At 49.4% G+C, this 16,976-nt stretch overlaps 1 protein-coding gene across 3 annotated transcripts; it reads left to right on the top strand.

The window, feature by feature from the left end:
• The first annotated feature begins 90 nt into the window (after positions 1-90).
• LOC101619339 (chromosome unknown open reading frame, human C19orf68) lies at positions 91-13,010 on the top strand. 3 transcript variants are annotated; one of them, XM_012733824.1, is made up of 4 exons: positions 91-114; positions 1,050-1,334; positions 4,090-4,402; positions 10,399-13,010. In XM_012733824.1, the coding sequence occupies exons 2-4, from the start codon at positions 1,060-1,062 to the stop codon at positions 12,400-12,402; spliced, it is 2,592 nt and encodes an 863-aa protein (XP_012589278.1). In that variant the 5' UTR covers positions 91-114; positions 1,050-1,059; the 3' UTR covers positions 12,403-13,010. The 3 variants fall into 3 exon arrangements, with proteins under 3 accessions (XP_012589278.1, XP_012589279.1, XP_004694035.1); XM_012733825.1 differs by having other exon boundaries at positions 99-118; XM_004693978.2 differs by lacking the exon at positions 91-114 and adding an exon at positions 266-452.
• The last annotated feature ends 3,966 nt before the right edge of the window (positions 13,011-16,976 follow it).

Below are 16,976 nucleotides of genomic sequence, written 5' to 3' on the forward strand. Positions count from 1 at the left end.
GCGAGGCACGGTGGGAAGAGAGGCGGGAGGCGGCGCGGGGCATCCCGGGAGCAAGGGCCGGGCCGGGCTTCGGTGCGCAGGGCATTGTGGGAGGTGGACGCCGCTCCGGGGCGGGTAGGTGAGTGGGGAGGGGCGGGAAGGGTGCACATCTGGAGGAGGGGAGAGACACAGCTGGCTGGGACCGCGGGAGTGGGAGGGGCTGCGGCCGGCGGAGCTGGAAGGGGCTGGGGAATTGGGAGAGTTGGGAGGGGCGGTGCTACGGGGGAGTGAGGGGGGAGGGGAAAGCACAGCTGGACACAGTGGAGCATTTAGGGTGATGAAGCCGGCCGTGGGCTGGGGGAGATATGTAGGTCCAGGGTGCACATCTGAGGCAGATTATAGCCGAGAGAGGAAGGGGTCACAGATTGGTGACACTTGTGAGAATTGGCCTCAAGTCAATGGGGCACACACCTGTAAGAAGAGGGTCATATTGAAGTGGGGGGGGGGTCAGCTGTGGCGACCTATAGGGCTCACATTTAGGGGAGGGGAAATATCTGGAAAGGAAGCCCTACAGGTGCATGAAGAGAAGGAGGGGAGGGTCTGTGCATGTGAGGAGCACATCTGAGGATTTGGGGCAGGGGAGGCATAGGTGAGTGGGTTGCAAACAGGTATAGGGCAGTTCCATATGAAGCAGGGGACTAGAGTTCACCACCCAGTGTAGGAGACACATCTGCTGACGGATAGATGAAAGTTGGGTACATATTTAAGGAGGTGTCCACAACTAAAGGATTATTTCGGGAGTGGGAACCCCAAACTGTAACTAAGGGGTCACACCACAGAGAGCAGAGTTGGAGTTAGGTGCCAGGATGACAGGCTCCAGCTGTCCCAGAATTAATGCAGGGAGTAGGAGGTGGCTGGAAAAGATACGGAGATTCATACCTGGAGGTTGATAGCTGCATCAGGCCCTGTACTCCACTTGGATATAGGCACCAGCACCCAAGAGGCAGGTAGAGAAGAGAGGAACTAGGGTGAGGCAATCTGATAACCACATGGTCCACTCTTTCACTTAGGTGCCCCAGAATGGAGCAGCCAGAGCCCCCACCCTGCACGGTGGTGGGGCAGGAGGAACAGGAACTTCGTGAACGGGCCTTTTTCTCATGGGCTGAGTTCAGCCGTTTCTTTGATGCATGGTGTCAGCAGCGGCTGGCACTCTTCTTCGTCAAGAGCTCCATGCACCTGGCACGCTGCCGCTGGGCCAGTGCACCCCCGCTCTACACACTCATCGACGTGCTCAAGTACAGCTACGTTCGCCTTGTGTGCAAGGATGTGCGCGCGCCCAGCCGGCCTGCCGTGGGGTGCGTGAGCCCAAGCTGGAGCCTTGCTGGGTGCTGGGGGGTAGGGAAGAGTGTTAGGGGGAGGGATCAGCCCCCCAAGTCAGAAACTGGAGGGAGAGATGCCCACTAAAACAGCTAAATCCACCTTGCACAGAGGTGAGTCAAAAAGGAAAGTTTACAGAGAAGGAGATGCCATCGCAGTTAGACAGGACACTGGCACTCAGGTGTCAGACCCCTACTCCCTGGCACCATGCACTTAGCGCTACCAATTCCTTATTTTGCTCACCTGGCCTCATTAGGTGGGTAAACTTGAGACCCTCATCTGGGATCCTGTAGAAGGGCTTTGTGCTGCCTGAGACCAACTCTGCCACATCCTGTCTTTGGACTCTGCCACATCCTGTCTTTGGGCAATGGACTCTCCTTCTCAAAGTCTCACTTTTCTCATCTGTGGAATGGGGCTGCCCCTGCCATCTGGGGCTGTGATGTGGATGCCGTGAGACCTTGCTCAGGAAGGCACTTCCATGGAGCCTGGGACACAGGCTGGCTGAGGAATCCACATCTGTTACAGGGGTCAGGAACACAGACTTAGGAGCCAGCAATCTGGGTCTAGACCTCAGCTTCACTGCCCGGTAGCTGCTGACATTGAGCAAGTGCCTTCACCTCTCTAGGCCTCAGTTTCCTCACTTGGAAATGGGAGAAGTCGTGGTTTTGTGAGGACTAAGTGAGCCAATCCCTACAAATCGCTGGGAAGTGTCCCGCCCAGAGTGAGCACTCTCTCAGGTGAGACTCACCCTTGGTGACTTAAATATTTATCATGGGATGGTAGTTCATCTTAGCTTATTCTACAAGCAGGGACATAGAGATCTGGGGACAGAACAGCATCACACACAGTCACCATGAACTCTTGAATATGAGAGCTTACATCGAGCTGAGGTTCCATCTGGAATCTCTGTTAATAGAATCAAAGTCACAGATGGATAGTGAACCCCCCTAATTTGTGCAAACTCCTCAGTGGTCAGGGACTCTGCCTCTGAGCAGCTCCAAGCTTAATGGAGGGGACAAAGGCAAAAAATCATTTGGAAATAGTGCCCTAGTGGTTGAGGTGAAGAAGAATGAAAGAGGAGTGTTACGCTCTGCTCCAGAGCTTACAGGGTGGTCCAGGAAAGCTCCTAGAAGAGGCCATTAGTTTGAAGCTGGAAGGGTTCAGTTGTTTATGTATATTTGGAGTGAACAAACATGTGGCGCTTACTGTGCCAAGTGAGCTACAGACATCAGAGGGAGCAGAGCTGCAGAGGGCTGGGAGGGTGGGTGATGGGCTGGTCCCTGGGTGGGGAGCGCTGGTGCTGGATGGCTGATGAGCTGGTTGGAGGAGGATAAGGCCCCGTATCCCATCCGCCCTTAACCCCTGCTGCTCAGGCAGGGCCTCTGCTAAGCCACAGCCCAGGGACAGCCCAAGCGCTGAGGTCTAGGTCAGGTGTGTCCAAAGTTAGAGTGGGGGCAAAGGCAGGGGTGTGGCTGGTCAAGCCCAGATGGCCAGCAGTGAGTCTAGGGGCTAGTCCTAGGGTGCTAGGGAACCACAGGAGAGCTGTGAGCAGAAAGATCCTTTTGGGGCCACTTGCGGGTCGACTGGAAGGGAGAGATAAGTGGGAGACCAGGTCTGAGAACACACAACCAGGCTTTCTTCCTGTCCTCTAAATCTCCATCCCCACTTCTCTCTGCAGCTCCCAATCTGCCCCACCCTCCCTTGAGCTCAACACTTCTTCCATCAAAACACCAGCCTTTGAAAACACAAAGATCTGAGAACCTGAAATGAAAGACCCAAGAAAAAGTGGGCCTATGGCGGCAAAGCTAATGATAGCCATGGTTCTTGTGGAAGAAAAAAACTGCTGGACACGGCATACTTTTCATTAGTCTCCTACCTGCCCGCCCCTTTTCTCACCACTTGACATGATTCAAGTCCTTGTTTAATCCTTGAAGTGAACCTCAAAGACTGGTGTTGTATTAGCTACAATTTCCAGATGAGACGATAGAGGCACAGAGAGGTTACAGGACAATCCCAAGGTCACACAGCTGATCGGAGGGAAAAAACCAGGATTTGGACATATAGCTCTTCCCTTCGATCACTGCCCTTCCTTATCTCTGTTCCTCTCTCTCTTTTCTTCATTTCACCATGCTTTCTTCATAGGCATGGAATGTAACAATACCCTAAAGATTTTTTTGGTCCTAAGCTCCATACTGTTTACCCATTCATCCAGGAGTTTTATTTTGAACACCAGTTATGTGCAGGGAGAATGTATTTTAAATGGTAGGGTTTCGGGTGGGGAAGCTCCCCATTCAGTGGGGATCCTGCATTATAGATCAACTAGACCACCCCCCTTATATGTGATAGAATCTGCACTCCCCAGGGAATAGTCAAGGAAGGCTTCCTGGGTGAGGCAACCCTGGCTTGGTGTAGTGAAGGATGTTTCAGGACTAAGGACAGAATTTATAGTAGGCACTGGCTATAACCTGGAAAATAAGTGGGTGGTTTGTATAGTTTAGAAGGCAAGCTGGGTGGGGCTAGGTGACTTGTTTTGACAGGCTGAGGGTATTCTGGTGTGCATTCTGTGGGACTCCTTCACTCATTTATCCTGTACTGATGGAGCCCCTCCCAGATGTCAGGGGCCGGTCCCAGGTGCTGGGAATACAGCAATAAACAAGATACAGGCAAAAATTCCTGGGAGAAGGAAAGGGTGGCAGGGTGATATGACAGAGGCGATGGTCATTCCTCCCACAGGCCCCCCCAGACAGGCTGCCCAGCCTTCATCATCGTCAAGCTGAGCCCGCTGCGGGACCGCCTCGTGGTGACAGAGTGCCAGTTGACACACTCACACCCGGCCTGCCCGCTCGAGTTTGCTTACTACTTCCGCCCCGGCCACCTGCTGGCCAATGCCTGCCTTCCAGTGCGCACTACCAACAGGATCTCCAAGCAGTTCGTGGCCCCAGCGGATGTGCACCGCCTGCTCTCCTACTGCAAGGGCCGTGACCATGGCGTCCTGGACGCGCTGCACGTGCTGGAGGGCCTCTTCCGCACCGACCCTGAGGCCAAGGTGAGGTCCGGGGAGAGGTTGGCTGAGACCCCCTGCAGGTTCTTCATCTGCCCTGGCAGCCTTCAGGCTGTGCTCCCTTCCTGTGTGCTTGCCTGTGTTTGACAAGGACTTAGGGAGACCTCTGGGGCACCAAGCTATCCTGTGCTGATGCCCCCTGGGAATCCTAGAGGACCCCGTATGGGAGTTTCCAGCATGTGTGGCTCTTGAGCTCTTAAAATATAGCTCCTGTGGGCAGAGGAACTGAATTTGAAACTTGTATTGCATCTTGATGAATGGAAATGCACACGGCTACTTCGGTCTGTTGGCTGCCTGACCAGCTGACCCTCAGAATGGCCTCGCAAGTCTAGCGGAAGGAGGATGTTATGGAAGGGCCATAGGAGTCTGTGCTAGATGGTCAGGAATTGGAAGTGAGGGGAGGTGCTATCTAAACACCCACATTTTAAAAACCACATGCATGTGTAAGAAATGCACAAGTGATAGTTAAGTAGTTCGATGCTTGTTCATAAAGTGAGATCACCCCAGCACCCAGACCCCAATCAAGAATCAGCAGAGAGGGTGTTGCATGAGGTCATTTGACGGAGGAGAGGAATCATACGGGAGAACAGGGTGAGGTATAAGGGTGCTTTTTTCATTTGAGTAGTGGTGGGGGGGTATCTTTGAGAAACAGAGGAGAGAGAATGGAGGGAGGAGACCACCTCTCTATGCCAGTGTGTTTGAGGCGGAAGGAACAGCCAGAGGCTGCAGTGAGTTCCAGGTGTTGGATGAACGGCAGAAAGGTTGCTCCTCCTTCCTGGACACTTCCTGTGTCATTCTGCTGCTTTCACCCAACTTCAGGGTGGACTTGAAAAGTGAAGAATGAGGGGAGGGAAGGAAGGACAACTGATTTCTCCCTCTGGCAGTGCTTTTCTCTCATGTATAGGTAAGGCTCCCCTCAGGGTGTGAGCCCACTTTTTCAGAATCAGGTGTGAGCATTCTCCCATCTCCATCTCAAGCCCAGCAATAACCCTGATCAGCCACCAGGCCACGCCCAGCCCTTCCCCACATAGAATATTGATAATAATTTCCTATGTGCCAGACACTATTTTAAGTACTTTACATATTGTGATTCATTTAAATCTCAGCTGAGCAGTGTAAGGTAGGGCTCCCCCACCTTTCGTGTCTCCATTTTACAAAGCAGCTGAAGCACAGAGAGGTTAAGTAACTGTCCTGTGGTCACATAGCTACTTAGTAAAAGGTGAACTTCAGCCCCACACAGTTCAGGCCCAGGGCCATGCTCTTCACTTCCTGATTTTCCCCTAGTTTGAAAATGAAAGTCAGACCCCCTTCTGCACAGTTTTAGCCTCCAGGGGGCTGAGGGCCCAAATCATTTCATTGGGGGTACACACACATGCATTCCCCACCCACTGTTCTTTAATGAGCTGTTTACAGTTATTACTTGTCCACCCTGAATAAATAAGTTTCACCTGACCCTCCCTGGGGGCACACTAGGTAGCGCTGCCCCAGGAGAAGTGACTCCTTCATAAATTACAGCCTTCAAGGAAAGGGATTATCCTTGAAGCTTCTAGTTTGGGAGCCATCTTGGAATCCAGGCCAAACTTGGAGTACACTTTGGGTTTTCACCTTGGCCTGCCTCAGTGTTTTTTTAAAAAGGAGAAAGAAGTTCTTGAAAGCCAAGTGGCAGTCCAGGGAGAGTGCTATTCCTTTAAAAAAAAATTAATTACTGACTTTTTGAATCAGTAACATGCTGGTGATCCTAAATTCAAAAGGATACATGATGAAAAGTCCCCATGTCACTTCCTGTCACTCAGGCCCCCTCCTCAGAGGCCACCCGAGGTACTGGTTGCTTATACATCTTATGTAGCTTTCTATCCACAGCCCCACGAGGAACCACCGGTGTCTGCGCTATCCAGCATGGGAGCCCTGGCCTTCTGGGCCTTTGAAACACCATCAGCTCGATTCAGAAGCCACATTTGGCATTTAATGTAATGAATTGAAATTTAAATAGCCCCAGCTGGTGGTTTCTGTGTAGAACAGCACAGCTCATTTGCCTGTCCTTATTTTTAACCTCCTTTCCCCTTGCCACTGTCCCCTCCCAAGACAGCATATTATACACAGATATTTGCATTTTGCTCTCACATAGGGCCCGCCAGACGTCAGCATCTTTCGGTCTTCCTCTGGGGCTGGGTAAACCCTCCTGAAACTCCTGCCTCCTGCCCAGGTATAAAGGCCAGCGTGAGAGAAGAGCTGGCAAGATGCACACCACCATCTCTATCACACCATTTCCCCAGGGTCAGTGACCCTTGCCCTGGAATGGCGTCCAGTCACTTGGGGTGAGGGGAAAGGAGCTTGACACGCAGCTGCTGCTCATCAGTCCTCTCTCCTGTTTTATGCCACTCACACGACCCAGGCTGTCTCTTTGGACAGCCAACTGTTGGCTTAGGAAAAATTGGGGATTTGTTTCCTTTCTAGGGCGCATAGGAAGTGGGGTAATCAGTTTGTCCTTCTGCTTCACAGCTTCTAGTTCGCTTCCTATTGTCACCTTTTCTATTTCCCGTCCTCAAAAACAAAACAGCGCGCCTTTTCTACAGGAAGAACCTAGTGTGTCCAGTCCATCACCTTTTCTTGGTATGTCATCTGACCAGTTTCTATAGAAGGTATACTAAAAGGGTTCTGTGTGATAATTATCTTAAGATAATGGAGAATTCCTTCTTCTCATTCTAGGAAGGAAAGCTCAGGTAACATATCTGCTACCTAGTATCTGCTGAAGGAGTAATTACTTTGAAAAGTCAACTTGGTCTTAAAAAGGGACCAGACAAGGAGGGTGTACCCAAAGGCCACAACCTCATTTATGGATAAGTCTGAGTAGTTGCTTTCACCAGGGAGGTGTTAAGGATTTTTATAATATGCCTGGAGGCTGTGACTGGCGGAGGTCTAGTCATGTTGTAACAGGTATAGGTTTCATGGACTCCGCCCCCACTCCAGATGCTGGAACTCCAAATCCCATCAGTACCAAGGAGAAGCACGCAGGGACGTAAGGGCAGAGCTGAGCAGCCAGGTTGGGATAAAACCGGACATGTGGACTCTGGGGGGGGACCTGGTGGTTCGCAGCTGATCGTTTTGACTCTCAATTGGTTTTCAATGTGCTGGTGGAGTCCAAGTCAACAGAACTGGTAGGACATCCTAGTTAACCTGTGTTTCTCTACCTCTTTCCCTGGGTTATTCCTTTACCTTTCTCCTTATAAATAAACCCATTATTTAACCTTTTGAGTGTGCCCATAATACAAATGAATCGTAAGTGCACAGGTGAAGACCCTCAGACAGGCAACCCAATTCACATTGGGGTACCCTGTAACAATGTCTGCATTACCTCATCTGTGACAGGCTTCAAGGGAACTAGCGAGCAGGCTAGCTTCCTGGGCAGAGATGCACCTTCATGGAAATGTTGCTGATGTCGTTTTCAGAGTTAGTGGATTTGCACTGCAGGGTCCTTGGGTTCACCCTGGAAAAGGTTTCTCCAGAGCTCTCCTTTCTGTGGCACATGGAGAGTTTTGAGGATTTTAGTTTTTATGGCTGGGTCATTGGCCATGCTAATCCCTTCTACCTTCAGCTCCTTTTGTGAGTCAGTCTTGTGATGCCTCCTTTGGATTTTCTGTTCTTTCCTCCATCATTGCCACCTTCTCTTAGCTTGCTTTGCCTTCTGAGAAAAGTGAACATCTGGATCTGAATGGGAATGGCACATGCACACACTCTTATAGTGTACATGTGACTTGAACAGACAAGGTTGATCATGGCCATTGTGAAAGCAGACACCTGAAAAGCCTTCTGGACACTAGACCACTGTCCATGAGCAAGATCAAGACAACAGCGCTGACTCCATCAGATCCCCCAAATATCTTTTTAAATTAAAAGACAAGATGCAAAGCAGTGTCCATAATAGGCTATTCTATGTTTCAAACAGAAAATAACAAACTGTTTATATCCACATGAAGAAACTCATGTGAATCTAGGGAAAGCTATCAGAATTGCTCTTGGAGGGGAGTGGTCAGAACAGAGGGGGCATGGCAGCTGGGGGCACCTGGGCTGGAGGGTACAACCTCTGGGGGTCACTACACAGATGTGGTCCATTGTAGACCAAAAGGTCCCCAAATGACCCTGACTGTCTCACTTGACTTTCAGAACCTGTGGCTTTTTGTGCATTCAGACATATTTTAAAAGAGGAAGTGAAAAGCCAAGACTAGTCCTGATGTGTTTCTGTCTAGAAGAGAATAAGTTGGGGTGCCTGGTAAAGGTTTTAGCTCTGTGTTCGCCAGGGTGGCCGGGTTTTTACCGTAATACAGCCAGTGGGTCTCAGTGACTGAATGAATGAAGCTCATTCTTTACCCACACTCCACACCCACCGTGAGTCATTGGGCTCATCTGAGTCACCCAGGTACCCAGGAAGGTGGGGGATCTATCCTGCCTAATTACAAGATCTGTCAAGGACCTGGCCTGACCACTATCAGCGGAGCAGTGACCGCGGCCTTCCAGAGCCACCCTGTTTGAACATAGCTAGGTGTCCCCCTCCACTGAAACTAACTGGACTTCTTGCAGCTCAGTGTCAACCTTTCTGTTTCACCATCAGTCTCAGGGGAGTGTTCTGTAGGCCGTGAGCCCTATTTTTATCTCAGGCCAGCCATTTTCAAGGTGACAGAGTACAGTAGCTGGGATTTGACACACGCCAGGCATGGTGCCAAGCTTTGGGCATGAATGATCCCATGTTAGCCTCCCCATGCCCCCATCAAATAGACGTTTTCAAATAGACATTGACAGTTTGCAGACAAGTGACAGAGGCTCAGTGAGGGGAGTCTGTTTACCTGAGATCCCACAGCTAATATGTTAGAGGCAAAGACAGGATTCAGAACTAGACTGTTATCCTGAACTCCACTCCAGATACATTGCCATAAGACTTGTGAACACACACTCACAAAAGTAGAAGGAAACATTTCCTTAGGGAGGGCAAACAGGCTAGACTAGCAGTGGATTAAAGGCAGGATGTGGAAGGAGCGGAAGTGCCAGGCCAGCAGGGCTACAGGAGTGAGACTTGGCTGAGATGGGGTGGGCAGAGCAGACCTTGAGGATGATATGGTCTTTGAGCAGAGATAATAATGGAAATAACCAACACTTCCAGAGCACCTACTATTAGACAAGTAGATATTGTTTAGCATCGCTGACAGTGTTTGTGTCAGGCAATGTTCTAAATGTCCCAGAACTTGGATGAGAGAGATCCTCCCTATCATTCTACAGTGAGGTGGAAGTCAGGAAAGTTGCTGAAAGCCACCTGACGAGGAAAAGGGGCCTCCTGACTCTGGGACCAGGCATCCTGGTTCCAGATGCTGGACCTGGCTTTCCATGCATGAGGGAATAACTGTTAAGTTCTTGGGGGAGTAAGGAGGTCAAGAAGGAGTCCATAGAGGTTAAGACACAGGTTAGCAAGTAGTGAAGCCTGGACTTAGGCCTTTAGGCTCCACAGTGTTTGTGCTTTACTACTAGACTGTAGTGCTAGATAGTGGCTGTGGAGCTTGAACGTGAGAACAGATTGCTGGCCCCTTCCAGAATTTCTGCCTCAGGAGGGTTGGCTGGGCCTGAGAATATGAATTTCTGTTACAGTATTCCCCAGGAGATGTTGCTGCTGTGCTGCTCCAAGGCCCACACTTTGAGAACCCTTGTCTTAGACTGCCTTTCTGCATGTAAAGGAGTGAGTAGTATCCAGTAGGGAAACTGAGGCTCAGAGAGGCTGTCTAGCATGCAGAAGTCACAGCTATGGTTAGTGCCGGGATGTCAAACCCAAGGCAACTGACTCGAAGTCCTAGTTTTAACTAGCCTCCCTGCACTGCCTCCTGCCGCTCAAGACAATAATTGCACACACGCATGAATGAGGGGAAATGAGATGGAAACTGAGCAGAGCGAACCTGGTACCCCCTAACCACTTTCCCGTGTGTTCCCGTTCCTGCCGGCAGGTGAAGCTGGTGTTTGTGGAGGACCAGGCTGTGGTGGAGACCGTGTTCTTCCTGACATCGCGCACCCGGGCACTGCTGCGGCGCTTTCCGCGCATGCTTCTGGTGGACCGGCTGCCAGGGCTGCAGGGCGCTCTGGACCTGTTGGCTGTGCTGTGTATAGACGGGGCGGGCCGCGCGCGCCAAGCCGCCTGCTGTGTGGCACGTCCTGGTACGCCGAGCCTTCTGCGCTTTGCGCTGGCCTCGCTGCTGCAGAGCGCCCCCGACGTCAAGGGCCGTGTGCGCTGCCTCACCGCAGGGCCGGAGGTGGCAGCACAGCTGCCCGCCGTGCGCCAGCTACTCCCAGGCGCGCGTGTGCAGATTTGTCGGGCACAGGGCCTCGAGACTCTGTTCAGCAAGGCACAGGAGTTGGGCGGTGCTGGCCTTGAGGACCCAGGCCTTTGGCCACGCCTGTGCCGCCTGGCTGGTGCTTCGTCCCCCACTGCCTATGCAGAGGCACTGGACGAGCTGCGCGCTCACGGCCCAGCGGCCTTCATCGACTACTTTGAGCGCAATTGGGCACCGCGACGTGACATGTGGGTCCGATTCCGCGCCTTCGAGGCTGCCCGCGACCTGGACGCATGTGCCCTGGTGCGCAGTCACCGCCGGCGTCTTCTGCGCCGCCTGAGTCCTTCGCGCAGCGTAGCGCAGTGCCTTCGCGACCTCGTGGCCATGCAGTGGGCTGACGCTGTCGGAGAGGTGGTGCCCGATGGCCCAGATGGTGGAGGACCTTGGCTGGAGGGGAAGGGAACCCAGGTGGAAAACAAGGACAGGGTAACCAGAGAAGGGGGAGGGCCCCCAAAAGAAGGAAGTATTTGGAGGGAGGTTCAGTTGGAGAAGCAGAAGGTGAAAGGGTTTGAGGGGATTCTCTGGAGAGGGTCCCAGTTGGAGAAGGAGCATTTGAGAGGACCAGAGATCCGAGACTGGAGGGGCGCCCACTTGGAGAAGCAGGGGCTAAGAGGACTGGAAGGGTACACCTGGAGTGGGGGACCTCTGGAGCTGGGGAGGGCTAGGGTGCTGGAGGCCACCGACCTGAGCCGGGCCCTGAATGATCAGGAGAGGGCCAGAAGCACAGGGGGTGGCACCTGGAGGGGGGCTCAGGGACATGATGACAAGGCGAGTGCCCTGAAGACCAAGGACTGGAAGGGTCCTCTCTTGGAAACAGAGAAGGGAAGAGGGCTGGAGGTCAGAAACTGGAGGGGATCCCACTTGGAGAAGCCCCTGGAGTTGGTCCCTGAGAATGGAGACCAGCAGGGGTCCCAGTGGGGAGGTAAGAGGCAGAAAGGGCCAGAGATTAAAGAGGGGGCAGGGAGACTGGGAGTCAAAAGAAGGGGTCTGGAGGGCATAGTTTTAGTCCAGTTCGGGGACTCTCAGGAAACAGACAGGAAGAATGGAGATGGAAGTAGAGCCCAGTCTGGGGGCCCCGAGAGCAGAGGAGGGCCAGGGGTGGAGTGTGAGGATACTGGAGGAAGGAGTCTAGGACTGGGGACTGAAGTCACATGTAGCCCTCCCAGAGGGCCTGTGTTTGAGGGTGATCCAGAATGGGCAGCAACAAGGAGAGTATGCCTGGCCTCAGGGCAGAGCCTGCAGGAAGCAGGTGAAGGAGGCAGCCCCCGGGAACCAAAGAGGCCTTGCTGCCCTTCTGGACAGGAGGAGGTGGACTGGGAGCCCCTGGCCAAGTTCCGAGCAGCCTGTGGGCCAGAGTTGGCAGACCTGGTAGCGGAGGAGCTGGCTTTTGCCAGGCAGCATGGGACCCAAGGTTTCCACTGGACTGGAGCTGGCTTTGCGCTTAAGGATGGCACCTCGGACTTTTTCTTGGATGGTGCCCTGACACGCTGCAGCTGCTCCATCCATGCCGCCCATCGTCTGCCCTGCCGCCACCTCTTCGCAGCCCGCCTCCTCACTGGGGCAGCCTTATTCCACATGGACCTGCTCAGGGATTGCTGGGGGGGGGCTCCAGAGCCCTGACACCGAGGGGCATGGCCCGCCTCCCTCCCTGCTGAGGATGGAAGGGTATGCTTTGAGCCCAAAGATTAAAAGGCTAAGGCCACATCAGTTCCTCTGGCCACTTTCTGAGTCATCCAGGGACCTCATCTTGACAGTGCACCTCTCGGGGTCTGAGGGGAAGTAGACAGTGGTCTCTGAGGTCCTGGAGCCACAGTTGTGGAAGGCGGTGGCGGGCAAAGGGGTCCTGAAGGCTTCCCTCAAGAGAAAATGTGAACTGAGGTGGTAGACAGGGTGAGGCTAGGACAGAAGGAAAGGGGCAAAGCTGGGGAAAGGAGTGGACACCAGGATCTGGTGAGACTAAGAACAAATGAGAGAGAAAGAAGCCCAGTGAAGGAGCAGTAAGAGGAGAACTGACAACAGGGTAGACAGAAAGGAGCCACCAGCAGAGGATAAGGCACAGATGGACCAAAAAAAAGTAATGTGTGTGCAAGATAGGAAGAAGAGGGGAGGTTGGATGTTTAAGTCCCAGAGACTTATCTCCACTGCACATCCTGGTTGGTCATTCCCAAAAGAAGTGGGGTGCTGAGTCTGCTGGGATGAATTGGAGAGGAACCATCTGGACTACTGTTCTGCAATATTGGAATAAAATAGTATTATTTTGGTTTCCATGTTGAGTTCTTGGCTTCAGGTTGAGATGGTCCAGCACACTCATTCTTTCTCAACAAGGCTACAGGGCCATAAGGAGTGGAGGAGCCAAAAAGTAAACCCATGGCAACTCGGCCTAATCCTCCCTCCCCTGGACCTATTTGCCATGGTGGCAACTTGCAACAGCTGAGGATTTTACTCTGTTGCAGTCCATGCCCAGCAAAGACCCCCTTGCCAATGACTAGTTTAAAGAAGGGACATGTGAGCTGATGCTGGCAAATGGGTTGCTCAGGGCAGAAGGCTCCTGTAAAGGTAAGTTGAGAAGCTCCAGAAGGAAATTGGCACGCCCAGAACTGTTTTCAATGAAGCCACAGATGATGACAGAATTGAGATGAAGAAAACTCATACACTTAGTTGGACTAAGTAAGAGAAAAGATTTTAAATGATTTGTAGCAATTTGAGCTGGGGACAGAAATCCAGGTAAAACCCCCAGAGTGCTTTCCAAAGTTCCCAAGTTTCTAAAACTTGAACGTGGACATGAAATACAAGGGCATGTTGAAAACCAGAGTTGGATTCTGGAGGAGAGTGGTGGGACCTAAAATTCTAGAATGTTCTGGGATGATAGTGGAGGGTGTGCACAACTAGAAGAGCAACATGTGAAAAGGTCACTAGTGATTTATGTTACTGGAAAAAGAAATTTTTGATTAGAGCTGCATATCCATGTAAAACTTTGCCCCCCCAAAAAAATCAAAAGATTTATCTCATCTGTTGACTATACAGATACATCAACTAGAAAAAATTCCTAAAACACACTTCTTCTCAGATACTGTTCTATATACACTTTGCAACTCACACACACAAACACAACAAAAAACATTTCAACATTTCTCCTCAGTTTTTGTTCTATATGAACTTTTAAATTCAGAAAAAGAATCCCCAGAAGACATTTCATGTCATATGTACTCCTAATACATTCTTCTTACCTGAGAAAAACCATCTCTGAAAGACATTCCTCCATATTTTTAGCTCTGGTCACAATTTTAAGCTCAGAAGATGATAGGAAAAAATAATTCTAGAATTTCTTCTATGTGGACACTTCACCTCAGGAAAAAACATCTCCAAAGTTTCTCCTCATATTTTGTTGTATGTATATTTCACTTCAGAAAAAGCATAACTTAAGGACATTTCTAGACAGATATTGTCCAGATATGGACAATACTCAAAAGCTAATTGTTCTCTGATTTTGCCCTACATAGTCATTTCTTCTGGGGAAAAAAAAAAGATTTCTCCTCAGATTTTGCTCTATCAAGACATTTCTCCTCAGAAAAAGCCTCTCCTCAGAAAAAGCATCTCCAAAAGACATTTCTCCTCAGACTTTGGTCTATATACACTCTTCACCTAAGAGAAGACATCCTGAAAACAATTTCTCCTCGGATAATGTTCTAATGAACTTTTCATATGTCACCTTACTCAAAACTCAATTATTCTCTGATTTTACTCTCTATGGTCATCTCCCTTAGAAAAAGATTGACCAGAGATTTCATCTCAGATTTTGTTCTATATGAACATTTCTCTGAAAGGGTATCCATGACATTTTTCCTAGATTTTGTCCTACGGACATTACTCCTCAAAAAAGATCCCCAAAAGATTTCCCCTCAGATTTTGATCTACCCATACATTTCATCTCAGAATGGTCATGCCTTCAAGATATTTTTCCTCAGATTTTGTCCTATAAGAACATATCTCTGCAGAAAAAATCCCAAAAACATTTTTCCCCAGATTTTGTTCAATAACAATCTACTCCTCTGAAAGGGCATCCCCAAGAGACATTTCTCCTTAGATTTTGATTTACGAGGTCATTTGTGCTCAGGAAAAAAAACAAAGGTCCTCAATAGATTCCTCTTCAGATCTTGTCCTATTTCTAAATTAGCCTCAGAAAAAAACATACCCTAAGAAATTTCTCCTCAGATATTATACTGTATAGACAATACTCCTCAGAAAAAGAAACCAAAAGATTTCTCCTCAGATTTTGTTAAAGGGACTTCTCTCCTCTAAGAGGGAATCCCCAACAGACATTTATCCTCAGATTTTGTTCCATGGGCACATTTCTCCTCAGAAAAAGATCCCCAATAGATTTCTCCTCAGATTTGTCATCTCAAAAATTTGCCTCAGAAAATTCATTGCTAAAGAAATTTCTCCTCAGATATTGTTCCATATAGACTATTATCCTCACAGAAAGAACCCCAAAATGTCTTCTGCTCAGATTTTGTTCTGTAGGGAATTTTCTCCTAGAAAGGGCATCCCCTCAGATTTTGTTATAGAGGGTTATTTCTCCTCAGAAAAAGATCCCCAGTAGATATCTCCTTAGATTTTCTTCTACCTTACACATTCACCTCAAAAATTTCACCTGAAAGAAATTTCTCCTCAAATATCATTCTATAAGGACAATTCTCTTCAAAAACAGATCCCCAAAGACTTCACAGATTTTGTTTTATAGGGGTCTTTCTTCTCATAGAAGGCATCCCCTATAACATTTAACCACATTTATGCTATGAGGACCTTTCTCCACAGAAAGGATAGGGGACTTTCTCCTCGGAGAAGGAATCCCCAAAAGACATTTCTCCTCAGATTTTGTTCTAAAACAGCCTTGAAAATGATAGAGAACATCACTTATAGGTATTTCACCTCAGATTTTGTGCTGTCAGAACAAATCTCCTAAGAAAAAGATGCCCCATGGATTTATACTCAAATTTTGTAGGACACTTTCTCCTTAGAAAACACATCTTCTAATATTTCTCAGGTTTTATTCTATAGAGGCCTTTCGCCAAGGAGAGAGCATCCCCTATAGATATTTCTCCTCAGATGTTTACTATTAGAACAATTCTCCTGAGCAAAAGAGCCCCCATAGATCATTCCTCAGACTTTGCGATATAAGGGCCTACCTCTTCAGAGAGAATGAGCCTATAGATATTTCTTTCAAATTTTGTTCTATTGGAATAAATCTCTTCAGCCAAAGATCTGCCATAGATTTCTCCATGGATTTTGTGCTCTAGGGGAATTTTTGCTCAAAAAGGTATCTCCTAACATTTTTCCTCAGATTGTATTCTATAGGGGTCTCTGTACTCAAAGAGGGCCCCCCTATGAATTTTTCTCTTAGATGCTTTTCTATAGGGACCTCAAAGAGAAAGACCCTAGAGATATTTACCCTCAGAATTTGTGCCATGGGGGCCATCTCACAGAGGTCATCCCCTATAGATTTTTCAATCAATGTTGTTCTATAGGGGCTGCTCTCCTCAAAGAGATGATCCCCTATAGACATTTCTCAGATATTTTCTATTGGAACAATTCTTCTCAGCAAAAGATGTCCCATAAATTTCTCCACGGATTTTGTGCTCGAGAGGCTTTCTGCTCAGAAAGGGCCTCTCCAAATGACATTTCTCCTCAGACTATGTTCTGAAGGGGCCTCTCTCCTCAGAGAGAACAACACTATACACATTTCTTTCAAATTTTGTTCTTCTGAAAAAATTCTCCTCAGATAAAGATCCCCCATAGATTCTCCGCGGATTTTGTGCTCTAGGGACATGTCTCATCACAGTGTGTTCTGTAGGGGCCTCTATCACCTCGGAAAAAAACGACGCTACAGATGTTTCTCCACTGATTTTGTTCTATTGGAAAAATTCTCAGAAAAATGATACCCCATAGATAGATCCTCAGATTTGTGCTACAAGGGCCTTTCTCCTCAGAAAGGGTCAATCGAATGACATTTCTCCTCAGATTGTGTTCTATAGTGCTACTGTCCTCAAACAGGGCATACCCTATAGACTTTGTCAGCTGTTGCTCTATAGGAGACGCTCTCCTCAAGGTGATGATCTCCATAGGTATTTCTCATCCCATTTTGTTCTGTGGGAATATTTCTCCTCAGCAAAAGATCCCCCATAGATTGCGCCTCA

Source organism: Condylura cristata, unplaced genomic scaffold (assembly GCF_000260355.1).
Source record: "Condylura cristata isolate star-nosed mole 26May11 unplaced genomic scaffold, ConCri1.0 scaffold00041, whole genome shotgun sequence".
Lineage (NCBI taxonomy): Eukaryota > Metazoa > Chordata > Mammalia > Eulipotyphla > Talpidae > Condylura > Condylura cristata.

Coding starts and splice junctions, on each gene's coding strand:
- LOC101619339 (XM_012733824.1), top strand. CDS start 1,060: ATGGAGCAGCCAGAGCCCCCACCCTGCACGGTGGTGGGGCAGGAGGAA. Junction 1,335..4,089: donor CCCAGCCGGCCTGCCGTGGG/GTGCGTGAGCCC, acceptor TTCCTCCCACAG/GCCCCCCCAGACAGGCTGCC. Junction 4,403..10,398: donor GCACCGACCCTGAGGCCAAG/GTGAGGTCCGGG, acceptor TCCTGCCGGCAG/GTGAAGCTGGTGTTTGTGGA.